The following is a 22,583-nucleotide window of genomic DNA, read 5'->3' as shown; positions in this document are numbered from 1 at the left end:
TAAAGAGGACGGTGTAGCTCCGACCACGAAACCTTGCATGACTTTACAGAGGACGGTGTAGCTCTGACCACGAAACCTTGCATGACTTTACAGAGGACGGTGTAGCTCCGACCACCAAACCTTGCGTGACTTTACAGAGGACGGTGTAGCTCCGACCACGAAACCTTGCGTGACTTTACAGAGGACGGTGTAGCTCCGACCACGAAACCTTGCGTGACTTTTCAGAGGACGGTGGAGCTCCGACCACGAAACCTTGCGTGACTTTACAGAGGACAGTGGAGCTCCGACCACGAAACCTTGCGTGACTTTACAGAGGACGGTGGAGCTCCGACCACGAAACCTTGCGTGACTTTACAGAGGACGGTGTAGCTCCGACCACGAAACCTTGCGTGACTTTACAGAGGACGGTGAAGCTCCGACCACGAAACCTTGCGTGACTTTACAGAGGACGGTGGAGCTCCGACCACGAAACATTGCGTGACTTTACAGAGGACGGTGGAGCTCCGACCACGAAACCTTGCGTGACTTTACAGAGGACGGTGAAGCTCCGACCACGAAACCTTGCGTGACTTAACAGAGGACGGTGAAGCTCCAACCACCAAACCTTGCGTGACTTTACAGAGGACAGTGGAGCTCCGACCACGAAACCTTGCGTGACTTTACAGAGGACAGTGTAGCTCCGACCACGAAACCTTGCGTGACTTTACAGAGGACGGTGAAGCTCTGACCACGAAACCTTGCATGACTTTACAGAGGACGGTGTAGCTCCGACCAGGAAACCTTGCATGACTTTACAGAGGACGGTGTAGCTCCGACCACGAAACCTTGCGTGACTTTACAGAGGACGGTGTAGCTCCGACCACCAAACCTTGCGTGACTTTACAGAGGACGGTGTAGCTCCGACCACGAAACCTTGCGTGACTTTACAGAGGACGGTGTAGCTCCGACCACGAAACCTTGCGTGACTTTACAGAGGACGGTGAAGCTCCAACCACGAAACCTTGCGTGACTTTACAGAGGACGGTGAAGCTCCGACCACGAAACCTTGTGTGACTTTACAGAGGACGGTGAAGCTCCGACCACGAAACCTTGCGTGACTTTACAGAGGACGGTGAAGCTCCGACCACGAAACCTTGCGTGACTTTACAGAGGACGGTGAAGCTCCGACCATGAAACCTTGCGTGACTTTACAGAGGACGGTGAAGCTCCGACCACGAAACCTTGCGTGACTTTACAGAGGACGGTGTAGCTCCGACCACGAAACCTTGCCTGACTTTACAGAGGACGGTGTAGCTCCGACCACGAAACCTTGCCTGACTTTACAGAGGACGGTGTAGCTCCGACCACGAAACCTTGCGTGACTTTACAAAGGCCGGTGTAGCTCCGACCACGAAACCTTGCGTGACTTTACAGAGGACGGTGTGGCTCCGACCACGAAACCTTGCGTGACTTTACAGAGGACGGTGTAGCTCCGACCACGAAACCTTGCGTGACTTTTCAGAGGACGGTGAAGCTCCGACCACGAAACCTTGCGTGACTTTACAGAGGACGGTGAAGCTCCGACCACGAAACCTTGCGTGACTTTACAGAAGACGGTGTAGCTCCGACCACGAAACCTTGCGTGACTTTACAGAGGACAGTGTAGCTCCGACCACGAAACCTTGCATGACTTTACAGAGGACGGTGTAGCTCCGACCACGAAACCTTGCGTGACTTTACAGAGGACGGTGTAGCTCCGACCACGAAACCTTGCGTGACTTTACAGAGGACGGTGTAGCTCCGACCACGAAACCTTGCGTGACTTTACAGAGGACGGTGTGGCTCCGACCACGAAACCTTGCGTGACTTTACAGAGGACGGTGAAGCTCCGACCACGAAACCTTGCGTGACTTTTCAGAGGACGGTGAAGCTCCGACCACAAAACCTTGCGTGACTTTACAGAGGACGGTGTAGCTCCGACCACGAAACCTTGCGTGACTTTACAGAGGACGGTGTAGCTCCGACCACGAAACCTTGCGTGACTTTACAGAGGACGGTGTAGCTCCGACCACGAAACCTTGCTTGACTTTACAGAGGACGGTAAAGCTCCGACCACGAAACCTTGCGTGACTTAACAGAGGACGGTGGAGCTCCGACCACGAAACCTTGCGTGACTTTACAGAGGACGGTGGAGCTCCGACCACGAAACCTTGCGTGACTTTACAGAGGGCGGTGAAGCTCCGACCACGAAACCTTGCGTGACTTAACAGAGGACGGTGAAGCTCCAACCACGAAACCTTGCGTGACTTTACAGAGGACAGTGTAGCTCCGACCACGAAACCTTGCGTGACTTTACAGAGGACGGTGTAGCTCCGACCACGAAACCTTGCGTGACTTTACAGAGGACGGTGAAGCTCCGACCACGAAACCTTGCATGACTTTACAGAGGACGGTGTAGCTCCGACCAGGAAACCTTGCATGACTTTACAGAGGACGGTGTAGCTCCGACCACGAAACCTTGCGTGACTTTACAGAGGACGGTGTAGCTCCGACCACCAAACCTTGCGTGACTTTACAGAGGACGGTGTAGCTCCGACCACGAAACCTTGCGTGACTTTACAGAGGACGGTGTAGCTCCGACCACGAAACCTTGCGTGACTTTACAGAGGACGGTGTAGCTCCAACCACGAAACCTTGCGTGACTTTACAGAGGACGGTGTGGCTCCGACCACGAAACCTTGCGTGACTTTACAGAGGACGGTGAAGCTCCGACCACGAAACCTTGCGTGACTTTTCAGAGGACGGTGAAGCTCCGACCACAAAACCTTGCGTGACTTTACAGAGGACGGTGTAGCTCCGACCACGAAACCTTGCGTGACTTTACAGAGGACGGTGTAGCTCCGACCACGAAACCTTGCGTGACTTTACAGAAGATGGTGTAGCTCCTGATATGAGTACGCATAGATTGAATTTTGTTAAGAAGAGACTTCATTCAAACAAAATATTCCATAAGTGGAAAGTCTGTCCCCTTTTATTGACTTGCCAGACTGAACAATTATAAACGCTTTGTACATGAGATAACTGTGAAAATCTCGGGGAGAAAATGCTCAGATGTTGTGAGGTTATTTATGATTGTGATATTCTTCTACACTTCACATTCAATTATGGTATGCCATTGAAAGGAATCTCTTTGGTTATTGACATAAAAATTGACTGATTATAGACTTAATTATTTGATATTTCTGAAGGCGATATCCATGACATTTATATCCATACATAAGGTTTCATTGATAGTGACACATTCTATAGCAGCTGCTCTAAACAAAAAACTCTGGGATGTGGATCAGAGGTACATGATTCCTCTTATGCAAAATTATCTCATACCTTCAGCATAACACAATTTTGTGATTTTTGTGTGTGATTGTTAAGGTAAGTAAACCTATTAAGATTGTAACAATTGCTGCATAAATATGCCATATGTACAGGAAGTCTTTAACATTGTTAGCTTGTATGTACAAAATATGTACACAAGTTGCAGGATCACGTGACTTTTTGGGGTTCCACCTTTTAACTTTAATGGATTTAAAAACAATAGTAAGTGGTGCTTATTTCAAATAACTTTTTAAAGGGGCCTTTTCACAGATTTTGGCATGTTTTGAAGTTTGTCATTAAATGCTTTGTATTTATAAATGTAACCATTGTATCTAAAAAGCTCCATTAAAAATTCTATAAAAAAAAAGTAACCCTTAGCAGGGCTCGAACCACTGACCCATGGAGTCCTGGAATAAAAGTCTACCATTAAGACCACTCTGTCATCCGTCCTCACAAAACAAACGATGTTTTTTATACTTTATATAAGCAATCCACGTAGTTTCACAAAATGTAACGACAACAACAAATTATTCAATTGTTACGCGTTGCAACGCTTTATAATTTTCAGGTTTTTAAATTTTCAAAAGATGCATATAATGGCTATTTTAGAGCATCATCATGGTAAATGTTCAGTAATACCGTTTCCTTACAAATATCATAACTAAAACGAAAATTTGCGAATCTGAAACAACCTTTTTCAATTTGTCAATTTACCAAAACGTGAAAAGGTCCCTTTTAAACAAGTTTTCTTAAGAATATCAACTTGTGCATAAAAAACAGATTTTTATGCTGCTTATGGCAATGTGAAATACATCAGAATTACCGGTACTTCATTTAAAAAACATGTGTTCTTGTTAAAAAATTCTGTATCTACTGCATATTTGCAAAAATTAAGTTCTTAACAGTGTGATTATATTCTGTCCAGCACGTGTGTAAACTCTTGAAAACCCCATTAATTCTACACCCTGGTACAAAATGTCTTAAACAATCGTAGCTTGTATGTACAAAATATGCCCTATGTACAGAATGTCTTAAACAATCGTAGCTTTGATGTACAAAATATGCCCTATGTACAGAATATCTTAAACATTCATAGCTTGTATGTACCAAATATGTCCAGATGCACAATTATGTCTCTCATTGTTCATCATTTATTGCCCTTTATTATTTTTACAATTTAAACCAGTTCCTTTTGAACCTGTTGGAATTCTGAGATATTTTAATCTTTCTTTAAAGAACACTTTCCGTTTTAATCCATTTCCTTTGAAGTCCTTATCAAAACACAATAAACAAGAGATGTGTTTGTCAGAAACACAATGCCCCCTATTGCGCCGCTTTGAAGCCATATATTTGACCTATGACCTTGAATAATAACCTAGACCTTTCACCACTCAAAATGTGCAGCTCCATGAGATACACATGCATGCCAAATATCAAGTTGCCAACTTCAATATTGTAATAGTTATTGCAAAACTTTAACCAAGGTTAAAGTTTTGGGACAGAATGACAGACAGGCCAAAAACAATATACCCCCGATCATTCGATCCGGGCGGCATAAAAATGTAATAAAATAAATTTATAGACAAATTCTCACCAGATATTGCAGGAAAGGTGTGCTCTACTGCCAGTTTACCCACCGCTAATGATGACACCTGTAACCGTGACGACGATGTGACCGTGACAACACGGGAACCAGACGACAAGAAGCACATGCAGTGGGCCCCATCCGGTGCCTTGTCCGGGTCTACTGGGATCCGGGTCATCTCTACGTCCGGCTGAATGCTCTTCAAGTTGACCTGGACACAGAAATAAGGGTCCAGTGTGCAAGCAACAAACTTAAGGTCACATACTTTACATTTAAGCCTGTCACTTTGATGGGCATTTTGATGTGTTTGGAGTCCATTAGAAAATCAAATAAAATTTAAGAATTTTCTGACTAGATTTAAGTTTTAGAACGGCTTCATTTCCTACCCTAAGATACTGATGAGCAGCAAACAGCATAAAACCTGAACAGATTGCTATTTACTGGCAGGTTGTTATGGTTTAATGCTGGTTGCATGTGGCCATTTTCACCCTGTAGCCATTTTCACCCATCTTCTGAGCCGGAAAGAGTTAACCATAAATTTTGCAACTAATTGTTCATTCTGTTGTGTTGAATATGGTACTTTTTACTTGGTATTAATTACATTACAGCTTAATTTTATTTTACATCAAAAGTATTCAAACATTTCTTGGATTGAAATCAAGTATATAACATCTTCAAGGATGTAACCTGGTAGAAAATATGTTAATATTAATGTGAAGGTCATAGGACAGCTTGAATTATTACCACTTTGAAAGTGAAAATAGACTACATAGAATATATGAACATGTGCAGAGCAATAAATCCCTTGTCTTCAAATTCCCAATTTCTTCATAGGGTATATAGGATCTGACACGAGTTGTCATATCAAAGGCTCGCTTACTAACGAATTTTTAGGACGAGTTTTATAAAATATGGTATGAAATGGCAATGAGCAAATTAAATAAATATTTACGCAAACATAATGCTAAACCTGAATGTTGTTTACATTTCATGACATCATTTGACCTTGCAACGTCCTTTCAGCAAAAAAACAAAATGCGATTGGTCAATCCAACGAAAATAAACCAATGAAAACGCTTAAAAAGTATATTACACATGTGTAAGATAAAAATATTCGTAATGGTTATATTACATAGGAAACTGGGTATAGCACGTGATAGACATATGTATTGAACTCTGCATATTATTTTAAAAGCCTTCAGTTTATGTCAAGATCACAAAATATTGCTGTAATGGTCGTGATAAATTAAAGCAGATACAGAATTGAAATATTGTGACACGGCCCTTCAGAATCATCCTGCAACAAGATTTGCTGACTGCATGGTTATCTCAATGGCAAACCTCATATCAGCACTGGGGTAAGCATAAATGAAGGGCATGATGGTAGGGGCTATGTTTATCAACTGTATCCCTGTGTCTCCACTACTGGTGTTTTGAATAGCAAGCAAGCAATAGATTCAAGAGCATTGTCTCATAAGTGTTTGTCTGGTCACAAAATGTAGGACTCTGGGAAAACAAGATTTAATGCAAGTGTTTTAAGTAAGCACAGCCAAATCTGGAAATACACTTTCCACATAAACTGGATTTTTGCAATTAACCCTTTCCCACTTAGAAGCAAAGTGAAAATGGCTATGTGCAAACAGCATAAAACCAGAACAGCCTGCTAGTAACTTGCAGTCTGTTCAGGTTTTATGCTGTTTGGTGCTCATCAGTATCTAAGGGTTGGAAATGAAGCCTTTAAAACTTGAATCTAGTAAGAAAGGTCTTACATTATATATTACTTTCTAAGGGACTAAAATCGCGTGAAAATACGTATCGAAGTAAGTGGTAAAGGTTTAAGAGACTGCCTTTCAACGAAAAAAAACCAAAAAGCTGAAAGTGTCGCCCCTGATTAGCCTGTGTGGTCTGCACAGGCTAATATGGGACGACACTTCAAACACATGGTTTGAGCCCCAGTCATGTTTACCATGGTGATTCTGTACATGCGTATGGAGCTGTTGTCAGAGTAGGAAAGCAGTGAGGCATCATGGGAAATGGCGCAGCAGTACACTGGGTTGCTTCCCTTGGTTTTCAGCTGTATCAACTTGATTGGGTTTGAAGATAACGGCAAGATGTCCCCATTTACACCTGGAAGAAAAATGAGAGGTGCTCTGAAAGAAGGGGGTTTAAATCAAGTGCGTTCAGTCTACGCAGGTAAATCAGGGACAAAACTTTCTGCCTAAACTTGATTTTTGCTTAGAAGAGATTTTTTTAAATCAAAAACTATCATAAAAGCCGAAAGTGTCATCCCTCCTTATTTGGGACGACACTATGCGCAAGCATTTAAGACCCCTTTTCACAGAGTGCCATCCGAATATAAACTGTTGGTCAGAATTTCATAACACTGTTTGTTTTAATGCTTGGATTTTTTAAAGTTTTTCACCATATTTTGCCATAACATTCTAGTTAGTTAACTTTCACTTTTCCTGGGCAGACATTGCCGACTTTAGCAGTGCAGTTCTGAAATATAATTAGCTAGTAGCTATTCCCCAAAATAATGACATAATATGAACAGTTCAAAGTCAACCATCAAAGAAGCTTTATTTCATTCACTGTATGCAAATGGGTACAGAAAAACATGGTGCTTTACCATCACATTGTATTGACTCATTTCAATATTTAGCATACAAGTCAATTTCTATTATATGAATACAAAAATAATAACATTGAAAACAAACTAAATAAATCATTCCCATGCCAGAGAACTCAAAAATCTCTTTTTTCAGATAATACCAGTACTAATTGTAGTACATTTCTTCATTGATCTATGATGAACCATGATAAAAAGTGGCATCAATTTATTCCAAAAATAATGTTTCTTTTTCCTTTTTGTATTATTATAACATTGATGCTAAACAGTAAAAGAAGAATGTCAGGACTGATAAAGCAATAAAACTAAAAACTGACAAAAATAATATGTAAGTCACCAGCAAGCCGAGATTGGGTCAAACTTGTGCAGATAATGAGGCTTATATTTACAGTGCCGTACAGTTTAAAAGAATGCTGGAGAATGAAGTCAAACAGTCTCATAAGATCAACCTTAAATGGAAATTGAGTGATTTCAGTCCCCAGTAGAACATGTTTTTGTGTACAGAAGCTCTCAGTATATTGAGCAGCACTCTTGGGAAAGGGGGCATAACACATGTCCCAAAATCAAGTCTCAGCAGAAAGTCCAGATCGGCCCAGATTAGCAAACAGCACAGGCTACTCTGGGCCGACACTTAAAAACCTTTTATGAAGTCTCATTTTCCCAGAGCATGGCTCAGTTTAACATTGCAAATTTGAACTCCATGTATCAATTTCTGTCGTTTGTAATTGTATTACTTCTAGGAGACAAAAAATAATACTTAGCAGTTCTAAAAGTTTATAATCCATTTTTCTGCCTTGAAAACATTGGTAATTCAAATAAGTGCTTGTTTTTTTGTTTTTGAGGATCATTGCCACAAAGTAGTATCACTCCATGGGAGATTTAGAGGTACAGACACTGTCAGACCACCAAGGTGTTCAAACAATTTCAAAAGTCATGAAAAAAAAGTCATGTTACATAATGGCTGTGAATTACATTCCTGCAAGCTTACATTTTACCAAGGTCACATAAGTGATTGAACAAAACAGCCATGACCTGAGACTAAATATGATTTCCTTGCTAAATTGCAATTTCAAACAATCACGCCATGAAAAGTGAAAAAATAAATCATGCTTTTAATAGCCTAAAAGAAACAATAACCGAAAAAAACATGTATAATAGATTGAAATCATTTCAAAACGTTTCAAACCAGCGTACAATTCGCTGCAGAAAAACATTTCCATAAATACTGTAAATTGTTATCGATTACTAATCAGTATTTACTTAACTACAGCGGTTACTAGATTTTGTTTAAATGTCTCATGTCAAACTTGACTAGAAATGTATGTTTACCAGAGTGCATGAACACAAAATCTACATGAGTGAGGCCTGCAATGGGTCTGGAATTTCTTGTTTTGCAGTCCCTAGATATTTTGTTTATTGTATATCCAACTGTGGAGTTTATTAACCCATTTATGCCTAGTGGACTCTCCCATCCTTCTAAATTGGATCAATTTATTTCCAAAATTAGGGATGTCTAGTATACATATTTTTATATTTAGAATATTTCTTACAGAAATTCCTTTAAGCAAACAGCGCAGACCCAGATGAGACGCTGCATCATGCTGCTTCTCATCTGGGTCTACGCTGTTTGCCAAGGCCTTTTTTCTAGACACTAGGAATAAATGGGTTAACCTACATGTTTGCAAGTGCCCAGATATTTTGCAATGTCACCAAGACATGGTATTAAAGTGAATAGGTAACCTCTCTGTAAAATATATACATGTTAAATGCAACGTCTGCATTAAAGCACCTGCCATTCTTTATTACAATTGGTAATCAATGAATGCAACAAACAATCGAGAACATTGCTGTTTATGAGGCTTCTAGCTTGAATAAGAGCTTCGTTCAGGAAAAACTGGGCATAATGCATGATCGTGAAGTGTAATCCCAGATAAGCCTGCGCAGTCCGCACAGGCTAATCAGGGACAACGCTTTCCCTATTTATGGATTTTTTGTTTGTTTAAAGTAAGTCACGTCTACAAAAATTGTGGTTAAACTATACAGGCTGATCGGTGATGACATTTACGCAAATGCATTATGCCAAGTTTCTCCAGAATGAGGCTCGCATGAACTATGTCAAGGACATTACAAGGCCATTACCTGAGCGAGATGTGTGTCCAAGCCGCCATACTTCCAGATAGTTGGCGTACTGTAGGAGCAGAATATTCTGACTAGGCGCCACCTGACAGACTGGTCTCTGTAACAGTAAACATGACAGACTGGTCTCTGTAACAGTTAACATGACAGACTGGTCTCTGTAACAGTAAACATGACAGACTGGTGTCTGTAACAGTAAAAATGTCACAGTTTCAAAGTTCAAATTCTGTTAAAACTGGGTTTAATGTACGTGCGTTAAGTGTTGTCTGCACAGGCTAATCAGGGGAGACACTTAAAGCCTAGACTAGATTTTGGTAAAATTCCATAAAAGCCGAAAGTGTCATTCCTGATTAGCCTGGACGACACTTTAATCTTATGCATTAAGCCCAGTTTTCCTAGAACAAGGCTTTAAGTGTCTGTCTGTACAAAACAGGCAAAGAAGAAACTTACTAATCCATATGCCAGAATCAAAATATTCTGGATGTGTTCAATGTTAAAGACATGTGCAGGGTCCAATGCTGAATAATGCCTATCAGTACAACAAGGGCAATAGGGTGGGTAACTATGGTAACTAACTACCTCTTCATTTGACCGTCTGGTAACCCTATATGAAGGCTTCCATGTTAAATACAAAAATATCAATGCTAAAACAGTAAATGCGTAGGTTAAATAACAACTTGTACAAACTGGGAAAAGTGATAATTTTTGTAAGCAGGAAAAGCTTGATTGCTGCGTATGTAGTAAGGAATCCTTCATGTATCATGAAGCATCTAATGTTTTTGTATTGTGACTTTTTCTACAACAACCTTACAAACTCTAGAGATATGCTAAAAACAATTTTTAAAAAGAGCTGCAGTTGTGAAACACAATGCCCCCTTCTACATTTTAAAGTCACACAGCATCTATATCCCAACTTAAAACATGACGAAGTTACATTTCATTGATATTAGACAAAGTAACGGGCCTTGGACAGTGCTATTTTAAAGACAATTTCAGTCCAAGGCCCGTAACTTCCCCAAAAATCAATGGACCGAATGAAACTCACACTTCATCTGTAAGTCATGTAGGTAGACTCACACACCAAATATAAGGTCACTATCAGAGGCTTTTGGTAAAAAACTCCATTTAAGTTTCAGAAATGTTTTTAGAAGTTTTCAACAATAACATATATTTTTTGCTCTTGTGATCAACATATGAAGCAGACTGAAACAATTTGAATTACTTTGTTACCCAAGGATCATCCTAAGGAAGTTTTGTTAAAATCTGCCCAGTGGTGTAGGAACAGAGGTTTGAAAGACAAGTTGACCTAAGACTGAAGATGAAGGACAACAGATAAATGGCGATCTAGATGAAGAACAACAGATAAATGGCGATCTAGATGAAGGACGACAGATAAAAGGCGATCTAGATGAAGGACAACATATAAATTGCAATCTAGATGAAGGACAACAGATAAATGACGATCTAGATGAAGGATGACAAATAAATGGCGATCTAGATGAAGGACGACAGATAAATGGCGATCTAGATGAAGGGCGACAGATAAATGGTGATCTAGATGAAGGACGACAGATAAATGGCGATCTAGATGAAGGACGACAGATAAATGGCAATCTAGATGAAGGACGACAGATAAATGGCGATCTAGATGCAGGACGACAGATAAATGGCAATCTAGATGAAGGACGACAGATAAATGGCGATTAAGATGAAGGACGACAGATAAATGGCGATCTAGATGAAGGACGACAGATAAATGGCAATCTAGATGAAGGACGACAGAGAAATGGTGATCTAGATGAAGGACGACAGATAAATGGCGATCTAGATGAAGGACGACAGATAAATGGCATTCTAGATAAAGGACAGATAAATGGCGATCTAGATGAAGGACGACAGATAAATGGCGATCTAGATGAAGGACGACAGATAAATGGCGATCTAGATGAAGGACGACTGATAAATGGTGATCTAAAAAGCTCACCCTGCCCCTTGCGCACTTGAGGTAAAGCCTTAATTGATATTTTATTTCATGTCAGAAATACTCACCATTATCAAATATCAAACCCTTATCAAAAGCTCTTTAAAAATTTAACGCTCATCAAAGTGCAATCCTTTGCCAACAACCTTTCCTGTTGAGCATCGTCAGGTCAAATGTATCACTCAAGCCTTCTCATTTGCAAAATTTCACCTGAGTTGCAGTGCAATCCGATCATCAACGGTCATCAACAATCTTACCCGTTATGTGCTCAAGTGTTCAAAAAGTAATTCAAGCCTTTTCATTAACAGGTTTGCAAATCTTGACAATATCACACACCTTCTCTATTTACAAGTAGAGGTCAACCCTCTCCTACTGAGAAACAAACTGAAAATGGCTATATGAAAACAACATCAAACCCGAACAGCCTGCACTTGTAAGCTGTTAAAGGTTTTATGCTGTTTGCTGCTTATTGGTATTTTAATAAGAAATTAAACCTGTAAAATCTAGCAAGAAATGTCTTAAATCTAATTTGACATGCTGGCAAATTTATTAATAGGTAAACATATTCTGACTTGCACATTTTCTCCAGATAAACTGCTAAAGGTGCAATATCAAAGGTGTAGATGCATACAAGAATTATACAATTTTCCCATCATCTAATTTCTGCTACAAGCAGTATAGTTATGATGGAATCCTGAACAAAATACAAGAGAAGCCAACACATTTTTTGGATACAGCAGTTAAAAAGGAATTCAAACTATCTCCACACCAGAATATAACATGTGTACTTCTAATTGGAAGAGTCTTTTAAATACATATTAGCCTGGCTCTGAGAACAGGGGGATAAATGCACATGCTCAGGGATCACATCTTCTACCTAAACTGAATATTCATCAAGAAAGTCTTCCTTTACAAAAAAATACAATAAAAGCAGAAAGTTTTGTGTCTGATAAGCCTTGAAGACTGCACAGGCTAATCTGGGACAACACTTTAGGCACATGCATTAAGCCCCATTTACTGTAATATGCCCCCTTGGTGTTACAACAGGTAACTGGTATACTCAGGTGTAATAAAGACTGATTGTTGACAAGGGGAATCTAGCTAGACTGGCCGCTTATGCCAGGTGACAAGGTCACTCAGGTGACAGCTATGTCAGGGTAGACTGTATACCCAAAGATTGCTAACACATTGAGTCTAGGATCTGATGAGCAATAGTTCATTATCATAATTTGGTTCATCAGTATCAAGAAAGAAAAAGTAATTAGGTATGGTAATTAATTGTCCCCTACCGGTTAAACCGGAAGGAACTTATGGGGTTTGTGCTCTGTCTGTCTCTCAGTCAGTCAGTCAGTCTGTCACACTTATTTGAATCCTGTGATAACTTTGAAAGTTCTTCATGTTTTTTCATGAAACTTGAAACATGGACGGATGGCAATATGGAGATTATGCATGTCATTTCATTATGTTCCTACGTCAAGACTTACGGTTGCTATGGCAACAAATAGACAGACCAGGCTGAAAATGGTGGAGTTTCACCAGAAGAGGACCATGTTGCTTGGCAATAGTCTTGTTTAACATAGTTTTGTTATATAATTATGTTTAAATAAAACTGTTAATCTGGTTTTAAATAGGCTAGATTTAATCACTTATTCTGTGGAATTAATTATGTACATTTAGAAATATTCTTCACAAATATTCAAACAACTACCATAATTTGACAATTCTCCCATTAGCTGTCTTCTGTGCGGATTGCACAAGCTAATCTGGGACAACACTTTGCGCACATGCTATAAACACAGTTTCATCATAACGAGACTAAAAAAATCCATGAGAAATGTACAATTGTAAATTGCTGAAAATACCTGTGGAAGGGAGACCACTCTTCTCCATTTTCTTTCCTTTTTTTTCAAATCTTTCAATTTAGCTCCCTTCACATCAAACTCGATCAGGTTTGTATCAACACCTATAAAGTAAAAGTCAGTTCGCTTGTATGTGGAATTTTTAAAACAAACAAGAGAACCATATTAATAGAAGATGGGATTATGATTACTTCTGAAATGTTTACATACATTATTTTATAACATAACACGCTTTTTCCTATTAATTTAAACATTATACAAACAGTTGGAAATCAGTTGGAACCAAAATAAAAGCGGTATCCTGCTGTAACTAACTTCACCTTAAAGATAGAAAAGCTAATCAGCTTTCATTGTGGATATTTATAGTGGTGCACCCTTCAAGAACTCAATAGACATTCATTCATAGGTGATCAAATAAAAATGAGCTTTCCTATTGGGAAAAGGGGCTTAATGAATTTGTGGAAAGTGTCATCCCAGATTAGCTTGAGCAATCCCCACAGGCTCATCAGGTACAACACTTTTCATCTAGACTTGATTTTCGTTAAAAAGAGACTTCCCTTGAACGTCAAAATTCCATAAAAGCGAAAAGTATTGTCCCTGATTATGCACATGCACTAAGCTCTGTTATCCCATAGCATGGATCATATTCAATGTAAAAGCAGGGCTCCACAAGATATCTACACATAGCATGGATCATATTCAATGTAAAAGCAGGGCTCCACAAGATATCTACACATAGCATGGATCATATTCAATGTAAAAGCAGGGCTCCACAAGATATCTACACATTTTTTTTAGTTCACCTAATACAAATAATTTATTTATAATATTTTTTTTATCAGTTTCATGATGATTCAAAGAGCACTGTTGTAGACAAATGTGACATTTCTGGATATTGGCTATGACCGAGTCATAAGCGGAGAAATTCAAAGTCTTCAACAAGATATTAAGAAATCCTGTTCTGGAAAAATCAGACTAAATGCATGCTCATAAGGTGTCATACCAGATTAGCCTGTGCAGTCTGCACAGGCTAATCAGGGACAACATTTTCAGGCTACACTAAAGTTTTGTTTATAAACTAAAAAAGCCATACAAGTGGAAAAACAAGAGATGTGTTTGTCAGAAACACAATGCCCCCTAATGCACCACTTTTTTGTTGACCTTTGACCTTGAAGGATGACCTTGACCTTGACCTTTCACCACTAAAAAATGTGCAGCTCCATGAGATACACGTGCATGCCAAATAACAAGTTGCTATGTTCAATATTTTAAAAGTTATTGCAAAACTTTACTATATTAAATTTTTTAATTTTTGACCTTTGACCTTGAAGGATGACCTTCACCTTGACCTTTCACCACTCAAAATGTGCAGCTCCATGAGATACACATGCATGCCAAATATCAAGTTGCTTTGTTCAATATTTCAAAAGTTATTGTAAAGCTTTACTATATTAAAATTTTTAATTTTTGACCTTTGACCTTGAAGGATGACCTTGACCTTTCACCACTCAAAATGTGCAGCTTCATGAGATACACATGAATGCAAAATATCAAGTTGCTATGATTAATATTTCAAAAGTTATTGCAAAACTTTACTATATTAAAATTTTATTTTTTTGACCTTTGACCTTGAAGGATGACCTTGACCTTTTACCACTCAAAATGTGCAGCTCCATGAGATACACATGCATGCCAAAGATCAAGTTGCTATGTTCAATATTTCAAAGGTTATTGCAAAACTTTAATATATTAAAGTTTTAAATTTTTTACCTTTGACCTTGAAGGATGACCTTGACCTTTCATCAATAAAAATGTGCAGCTCCATGAGATACACATGCATGCCAAATATCAAGTTGCTATGTTCAATATTTCAAAAGTTATTGCAAAACTTTTCTGTAAGGTTAAAGTTTTAGGACAGAATGACCGACAGACAGACAGACAGGCCAAAAACAATATACCCCTGATCTATCGATCCGGGGCATAAAAACTTGCACCTAATAAGACTGTGCAGACTGCTCAGGCTAATCTGGTACGACACTACACACACATGCAAATAAGCTTGGTTCTCTTACAATAAGAAACCCCTACCTCCTGTCACTATGGTATTGCCCACAATCTGTACAGCGCGTACGTCATGGGTGTGGTGGTTGTGGAGGAAGGTGCCCACCCAGTCGCGCCAGTCGCTGTTCTCGCGCGCAGCGATGTAGTTGAACTGCACGACACTTGAGTCAACGCCTGACGACACTACGCACGTCTCGGTTGTATTAACTGCTAGGCAGTACACGTCTGCCTTGTGACTCTGTATGCTCTATGGACCAGCAGAAAACAGAACAGTGACTTAATGTATGTGTGTACAGTGTCATCCCAGATTAGCCTGGCCTCCCCTTTAATTGATATTTTTGCTTAATGGAAGGTCTTTTCAAAGCAAAAATCCAGTAAAGGCAGAAGGTGTCCTCCCTGATTACCCTGCGCAGATTTTACAGGATAATCTATGCCTTAAACCCTGTTTTCCAGGAGTGAGGCTCAGTTCCATCAAATACATATTTAGTACATCTTGAGATACAGCAGCATCAAGTTTTGCAGACAGAATGACATACATGCAGACAACAGTCCAAAGCATGGCTCTATCCGATGCCATAATTCTTTTGACCTATAAGTGGTCACCTTTGTCTGGCTGCCTAAGCCCTTCAGCCTCAAGGTGATGAACATTTGAAGCATGTTTCATTTAACCTTTAAACCTTTGCCACTTAAGATATGTATTTTCACACATTTGTAGTCCCTCAGAAATTAACATTTAAAATAAAGACCTTTCTCACTAGATTCAAATTATAAAGGCTTCTCCTCCAACCCTTAGATACTCGCAGGCTGTTCTGGTTTTATGCTGTTTGCACATAACCATTTTCACTATGCTTCTGAGTGGGAAAGGGTTAAGTCCTTAATGGCACAGGCTTAAACATTCAACCTTCACGTGTGACATTGACTTTCAGCTGGTGTGACTGGCTTATCCCTTCATGGCTCGGTATCAATTAACAGAGCTAAGTTTTATAAAAATCCTTTTTGAGGTATTGGGCTATAGAGTAAACATGGAAACAGACACAAAAATGAAGCTCAGATATTCAACCTTTAGCTTGCATAAAAGACATGAACATATAAAGGAAACACCAAACATTTGACATTTATATGTCGCCTTTACCTTGAGCCATAGTGACTGACTCATGCTTTCTGTGCATGGTCTTAACCACCATATTTGAGCCAATGTTAATAAACAAGAGGGCCTGAAAGGTCCAAAGTCGCTCACCTGAGATAAAAAGAAATGATCTGTTCTTTGCAGCCCAAGATATCAATAGAACAAATGTTCTAACCAAGTTTCATGAAGAATGAACAACAAATGGCCCCCTGGCGGCCATGTTTTTCAACAGACTGGAACCATTTTTGAACTTGTCCAAGATATTATTGGGACAAATCTTCTGACAATGTTTCATGACGATCCAACAATAAATGTGGCCTCTACAGTGTTAACAAGTCAAATATTCATGACGCACAATGGAAGACAGACAATTGATGAGCAAAAAATTATATGCTCATAAAGATTGTCACCATGTGTGAAAATCAGCAAGTGTCATTCAGATTGAACTAAAAATGTGACTAAAAGTATTCACAATGTTTCACTATAAACAACTGTGGTAGTGCTGTCTTGTTCGCTTACGCAAGTGAACCGGTCACGGGACGGTTACAAGTTATGTAACTTTGTGAGTACCTATGTAATACAGAAATATTTATCGAGTCTAATTAAAGAACGCATATTTCCGGTCAGGATGACATCACTGACTGGTTGTAATTCAATTAACTAAAGGCATCCAGTCAGATACGCCTGAATACACTCAAAGAATTAATCTATAAGTGAAAACCAAAGCAGCTTATTATCCTTTAACATGTAATTTGTTTCATTCTCATCAGATTATTTGCAAATTGATAATATCATGATCTCAAAAAATTAAAACACTGAACAGCACATTTCATCTTTCTTATCAGTTATCTTAACTCTGGGGAACTCTGTAGAGGTTTTATCAAAGATGGCTTATCAGTAATAGTTCCCATTATAGATTAATTTGCTACAAACTGATAACAAATGTGACAAAATAATAAGAACAGATTTACACAAGAAATTACAACTTAGCCCAAAATGTCATTATAATTGAAAAATATGCATTTTGAAGTATTTACCCTTTTAAGTGTTTTGAAACCAGTGGGTCTAACAAACTCCAGAGGTGAACTAAAAATAGATTAGGGAAGCATGTTAAACAAGGGAGTTAACTATTAGAAAATATAATATAAAGTATGTACAGGTTATCTTTCTTTAACATTTTAGCTTATCAGATTCTTGTGAACTAGACTGTTTACCTGTTTTCACTATATACATATGGAGAAAACTGCCCCACCCCCTGGCGGCCATGTTTTTCCACCCATCATGACCATTTTCGAACTCGTCTGAGGTATCATATCTATAAAATCGATGTTAAGAAGAAAAAAAAGATGATTAGGCAAAAAATGTGACTTCTTAAGTGTTCACAAGCTTTTTTTTACTATATAAATATAAGGAAAAAGACCCCCCCCCTGGCGGCCATGCTTTTTAACCGATCCAAACCATTTTCGTCTCAACCGTCATATCCAGAAAGCACATATTCTGACCAAATTTCATAAAGATTGGACAAAAATGTGACTTCTAGAGTGTTCACATGTTTTCGCTATATACATATAGAGAAAACTGCCCCGCCCCCTGGCAGCCATGTTTTTCACCTATCTTGACCATTTTCGAACTCGTCCGAGATATCAATGAAACCAATGTTTTAACCAAGATTCATGATGATTGGGCAAAAATTGTGACGTCTAGAGTGTTCACAAGGTTTCTCTATACTCATATAAGGAATACTGCCCCGCCCCCTGGCAGCCATTTTTTTCAATGGACCGGAACCATTTTTGAACTCAACCAACATATCATTTAGACAAACATTTTGACAAGTTACATGAAGATTGGGCATCAAATGTGACTTCTACAGTGTTCACAAGGTTTTTCTTTTTTTTTGACCTAGTGACCTAGTTTTTTACCCAGCTCAGTTTCGAAATCATTCGAGGTTTCAATAGGACAAATGTTCTGACCAAGTTTCATAAAGATCAGACAATAAATGTGGCCTCTGGAGTGTTCACAAGGCAAAATGTTGACAACGGACGACGCACGACGGACAAAAGGCGATCACAAAAGCTCACCATGAGCACGTTGTGCTCAGGTGAGCTAAAAAATCAAAGGGTTTAAGAAATATACAGTGGCTACATAAATGGAAGGATAGACACACAGACAGAAGAAAAACATTCATAAATGCCTTCACTCTTTGCCACAGGGAAAGAATTAATCCAAAACAGTATAAAATAATAACCTTGGATATCACATAGCCTCTTTTCCTGTATATTTGGCCACTTAAGAATGAAATTGACTTTTTCTACTGAATGAAAAGATTTTCAGCACAAGTGAGACATTTACTTAAACATTTTATATCTTCCCCACAAAAGTATGGCAAAATTATTTACAACGCAGGTATTTCCTTAGTAACAGGCCAATTCTAGGTGGGCACCCTAGCAACACTGATTTGTTGGTATCTGTTCAGTCATCATTTTTATAGAACATAAAACTTTTTAAATAATATGGATATAAATCACTAAATAAATATTCTTAAAGACTAATAAACACAAAAATACTGTTAAAACGTGAATATTTTCATAATTATTGGTATTTACACAGCATGGGTAGCCGATTTTACTTAATTTTTACATAAATTTAATTTTCCCCAAAAAAAATTCAAAATTCACATGTTTTTTTTACCAAAATACAACATCTATGTTATAGATTTTTTTAAATAAGCATAACTAACTTAATATCAGAAATATGTCATAATTACCAAAATATGGAGGTGGATGAATCTATAGGAATGGATGAAACAATAGGAAAGAAGGATATATTCATCAACATTTAATTTATTTCATGCAAAAGAACAAGTGCATCATGTTTTTGATTTTAAAACTCTTTTTAAATTTTTAAACTAAGACCTCAAAGCCTACCATCAATTTTGAATAGAATTCATACAGATTTCCAACAATAATTTTTATGTTGACCAAGTAATACAATCTTAATTAAGGCAAATATCTTTTTATCGTGCAATTATTCCTCTAAAAAACTACCAATTACTTATACTATTCTAAGTACACTTGAATCAATCTGTCAAACAGATCTAGAATTGAGCAGTCCAAGATTAGCCTGTGTAGTTTCTACAAGATATTCAGGGATAACAATTTCCACATTTATTGTATTTTTGCTTTACGGTAGTCTCAACTAGCAAAAATCCAGTTTAGGCGGATAGTGGTGGGAAGAGATCACTGGAAGTCTACCTTGATAACTGTCCCATGCTTGCCATTCCAGAAAGTGGTCTTGCCACGAGAGTCACCACTCACGATCGTCATGTCACTGAGGAAACAAGAACAGAACATGTGTTCTACATTATAAGAACTGTTTAAATTGTTTTTTTTATTCAAATATAAGTATCCTATGCTGTTCACTATGCCAAATCATAAATATTCCTTAACCACTTCAACAAAATTTTGTTTTATGTAAAACACATGGTAAAAGACATGGATACAACATTTCAAGCAAATTCGTTGAGTTGATATGCCCGGAAACAATAAATTTTGAGACAGACAGAAGGACAGACAAAGGGACTGACCCACCAAAACACCAATTCTATATCCCTCCGCCTTTGACAATTGATAATAAACATTCAAGTCATAACAAATATTTAACATTCATTGAAACTCTTTTAAATAAAATCTACATCTATTAACCCAACACATTATTCACACTACAAAACTTCTACCTAACCAGGTTTTTTTCTGCTGTAAAATCCTGATTTGGAATATTTTTTATTCTAACACGGCATGTGCCAAATTTCATATAAACAAAGAAGAAAATCGTCTATGGGTTATTCCGCAACAAATTATGGGCGGAGCTTAATGTTTCGAAAATAGTTCCGAATAAATAACGAAAATATTGCAGTAAAATGCACGTGCTAAACCCTGCTCTAAAAGAAATGTAATAAATGTAGCATGTATATAAATGTAATTGTATATTTGGTGATAAGTGGCATAACCACGCCTACAAAGAATGTTATTTGTTAGGAAACGTAATAAAGAAAACATTTATAGCGTGTCAGCTTTTCAGTAGCATCAATTAATGTGACGTCATTTAGCTTCTACGATTTTTGTTCTCAATGAAAGTGTCGTCATTTGCAAAATATTTATGAATGAAAACGACGTCATATGTTTGTACAATTTAATGACATCACTACATAGTAAAATTTGTACTAAGAAGGGCGGAGTATTAAAAAATATAGTTCACATCCAAACGCTTCGCACTCGTGATTTAATTCCTACGCATCTATACTCCTTACTGTGGGATATTCGACAACAAACCATGATAGAAAAATATTATTTCTTAAATAAACAATCCCCAAATTTGCCATTTTTACGATTTAAAAATCACATTTTGACCAGACTCCTATACCAAAAATCGCTAGAAAACCCTCTGCTTACTTACGCTACACACTACGAAACCCATACCCCAGTAAGGCTACACATGGCAAAATCTGTACCTCAGTTATGCCACCCACTACAACAATAAACAAGTCAGGCTACATATCAGATGAATCCTACCACTGTACCTCAGTTATGCCACCCACTACAACAATAAACAAGTCAGGCTACATATCAGATGAATCCTACCATAATTAAATCTAAACGAGCCTCGCTCTATGAAGAGGGCTCAATGCATGTGCGTAAAGTGTCGTCCCAGATTAGCCTGTGCAGTCCGCATAGGCTGATAAGGAACGACACTTTCCATCTAAACTTGATTTTTGCTAAGAAGAGACTTCCTTCTTACGAAAAATATCATAAAAGCAGAAAGTGCCATCCTGGGACGACACTTTATGCACCTACATTAAACCCTCTTCATAGAGCAAGGCTAAAATAAATTACAAACAAGACTCTTACCTCAGTAAGGCTACACACCACACAACAGTTTCCTTGTGCTTATCTTGGCGAGCCAATGTGATACGCTGCAAGGCACGTCCTGACGAGGTACTCCACAGTCTGATGTTGTCCACGCCCCCTGTGACTATCACACTGTCAGAAGCGTGCCAGCTCAGACACAGGATTCTACTTTCCTAGCAGCATATGAAAAAACTATCATAGGTACTTCATTATCATCAAACAGCCAATAATAACCAAGCAGCCACATAGATACTACTATTTAACAATCATGTACCAATTTATTTACCAAGTAGTTGACTTAAATTAACTTAGCAAAGAAAATCTACATGAAAGCTACATCCACACAAATTTAAAGCACATTACCTCCATGTCCCCATTCAAGTACTTGAGCCGAAATGATATTTCTATTTTCAGCAACAGTGTCCTTGTGTGAATGCAGAATATTAGCAAATGACATTTTCTTGCCATAAACTCAAAAATTGTAGAGAAACACTATGAAATCCTAGACCTCAAAGAGTGTTGAATATTTAAGCTTTGTTCTGGGAACACTTGGCTTACTGTACATGTGAAGAGTGTCATACCCAATAAGCGTGTGCAGTCCACTTACTGTACATGTGAAGAGTGTCGTACCCAATTAGCGTGTGCAGTCCACTTACTGTACATGTGAAGAGTGTCGTACCCAATTAGCGTGTGCAGTCCACTTACTGTACATGTGAAGAGTGTCGTACCCAATTAGCGTGTGCAGTCCACTTACTGTACATGTGAAGAGTGTCGTACCCAATTAGCGTGTGCAGTCCACTTACTGTACATGTGAAGAGTGTCGTACCCAATTAGCGTGTGCAGTCCACTTACTGTACATGTGAAGAGTGTCGTACCCAATTAGCGTGTGCAGTCCACTTACTGTAGATGTGAAGAGTGTCGTACCCAATTAGCGTGTGCAGTCCACTTACT

The 22,583-nt window shown here is 38.5% G+C and overlaps 1 protein-coding gene across 1 annotated transcript in view; it reads right to left on the bottom strand.

Annotated features, from left to right (window-relative positions):
- The window catches only part of LOC127846083 (U3 small nucleolar RNA-associated protein 4 homolog), a 42,236-nt gene that overhangs the window by 8,243 nt on the left and 11,410 nt on the right, over positions 1-22,583 (bottom strand). Inside the window, exons 6-13 of the mRNA XM_052377260.1 lie at positions 21,633-21,805; positions 19,980-20,055; positions 15,630-15,849; positions 13,545-13,645; positions 9,705-9,801; positions 6,903-7,063; positions 4,832-5,147; positions 2,893-2,924 (exon numbers count right to left, since the gene is read on the bottom strand). Of these exons, the coding sequence (XP_052233220.1) occupies positions 2,893-2,924; positions 4,832-5,147; positions 6,903-7,063; positions 9,705-9,801; positions 13,545-13,645; positions 15,630-15,849; positions 19,980-20,055; positions 21,633-21,805 (1,176 nt within the window). The remainder of the gene's footprint in view (positions 1-2,892; positions 2,925-4,831; positions 5,148-6,902; positions 7,064-9,704; positions 9,802-13,544; positions 13,646-15,629; positions 15,850-19,979; positions 20,056-21,632; positions 21,806-22,583) is intronic.

This window comes from Dreissena polymorpha, chromosome 9 (assembly GCF_020536995.1).
Source record: "Dreissena polymorpha isolate Duluth1 chromosome 9, UMN_Dpol_1.0, whole genome shotgun sequence".
Lineage (NCBI taxonomy): Eukaryota > Metazoa > Mollusca > Bivalvia > Myida > Dreissenidae > Dreissena > Dreissena polymorpha.
The sequence above is the reverse complement of the archived record's forward strand: the minus strand, read 5'-3'. Positions and strand labels throughout refer to the sequence as shown.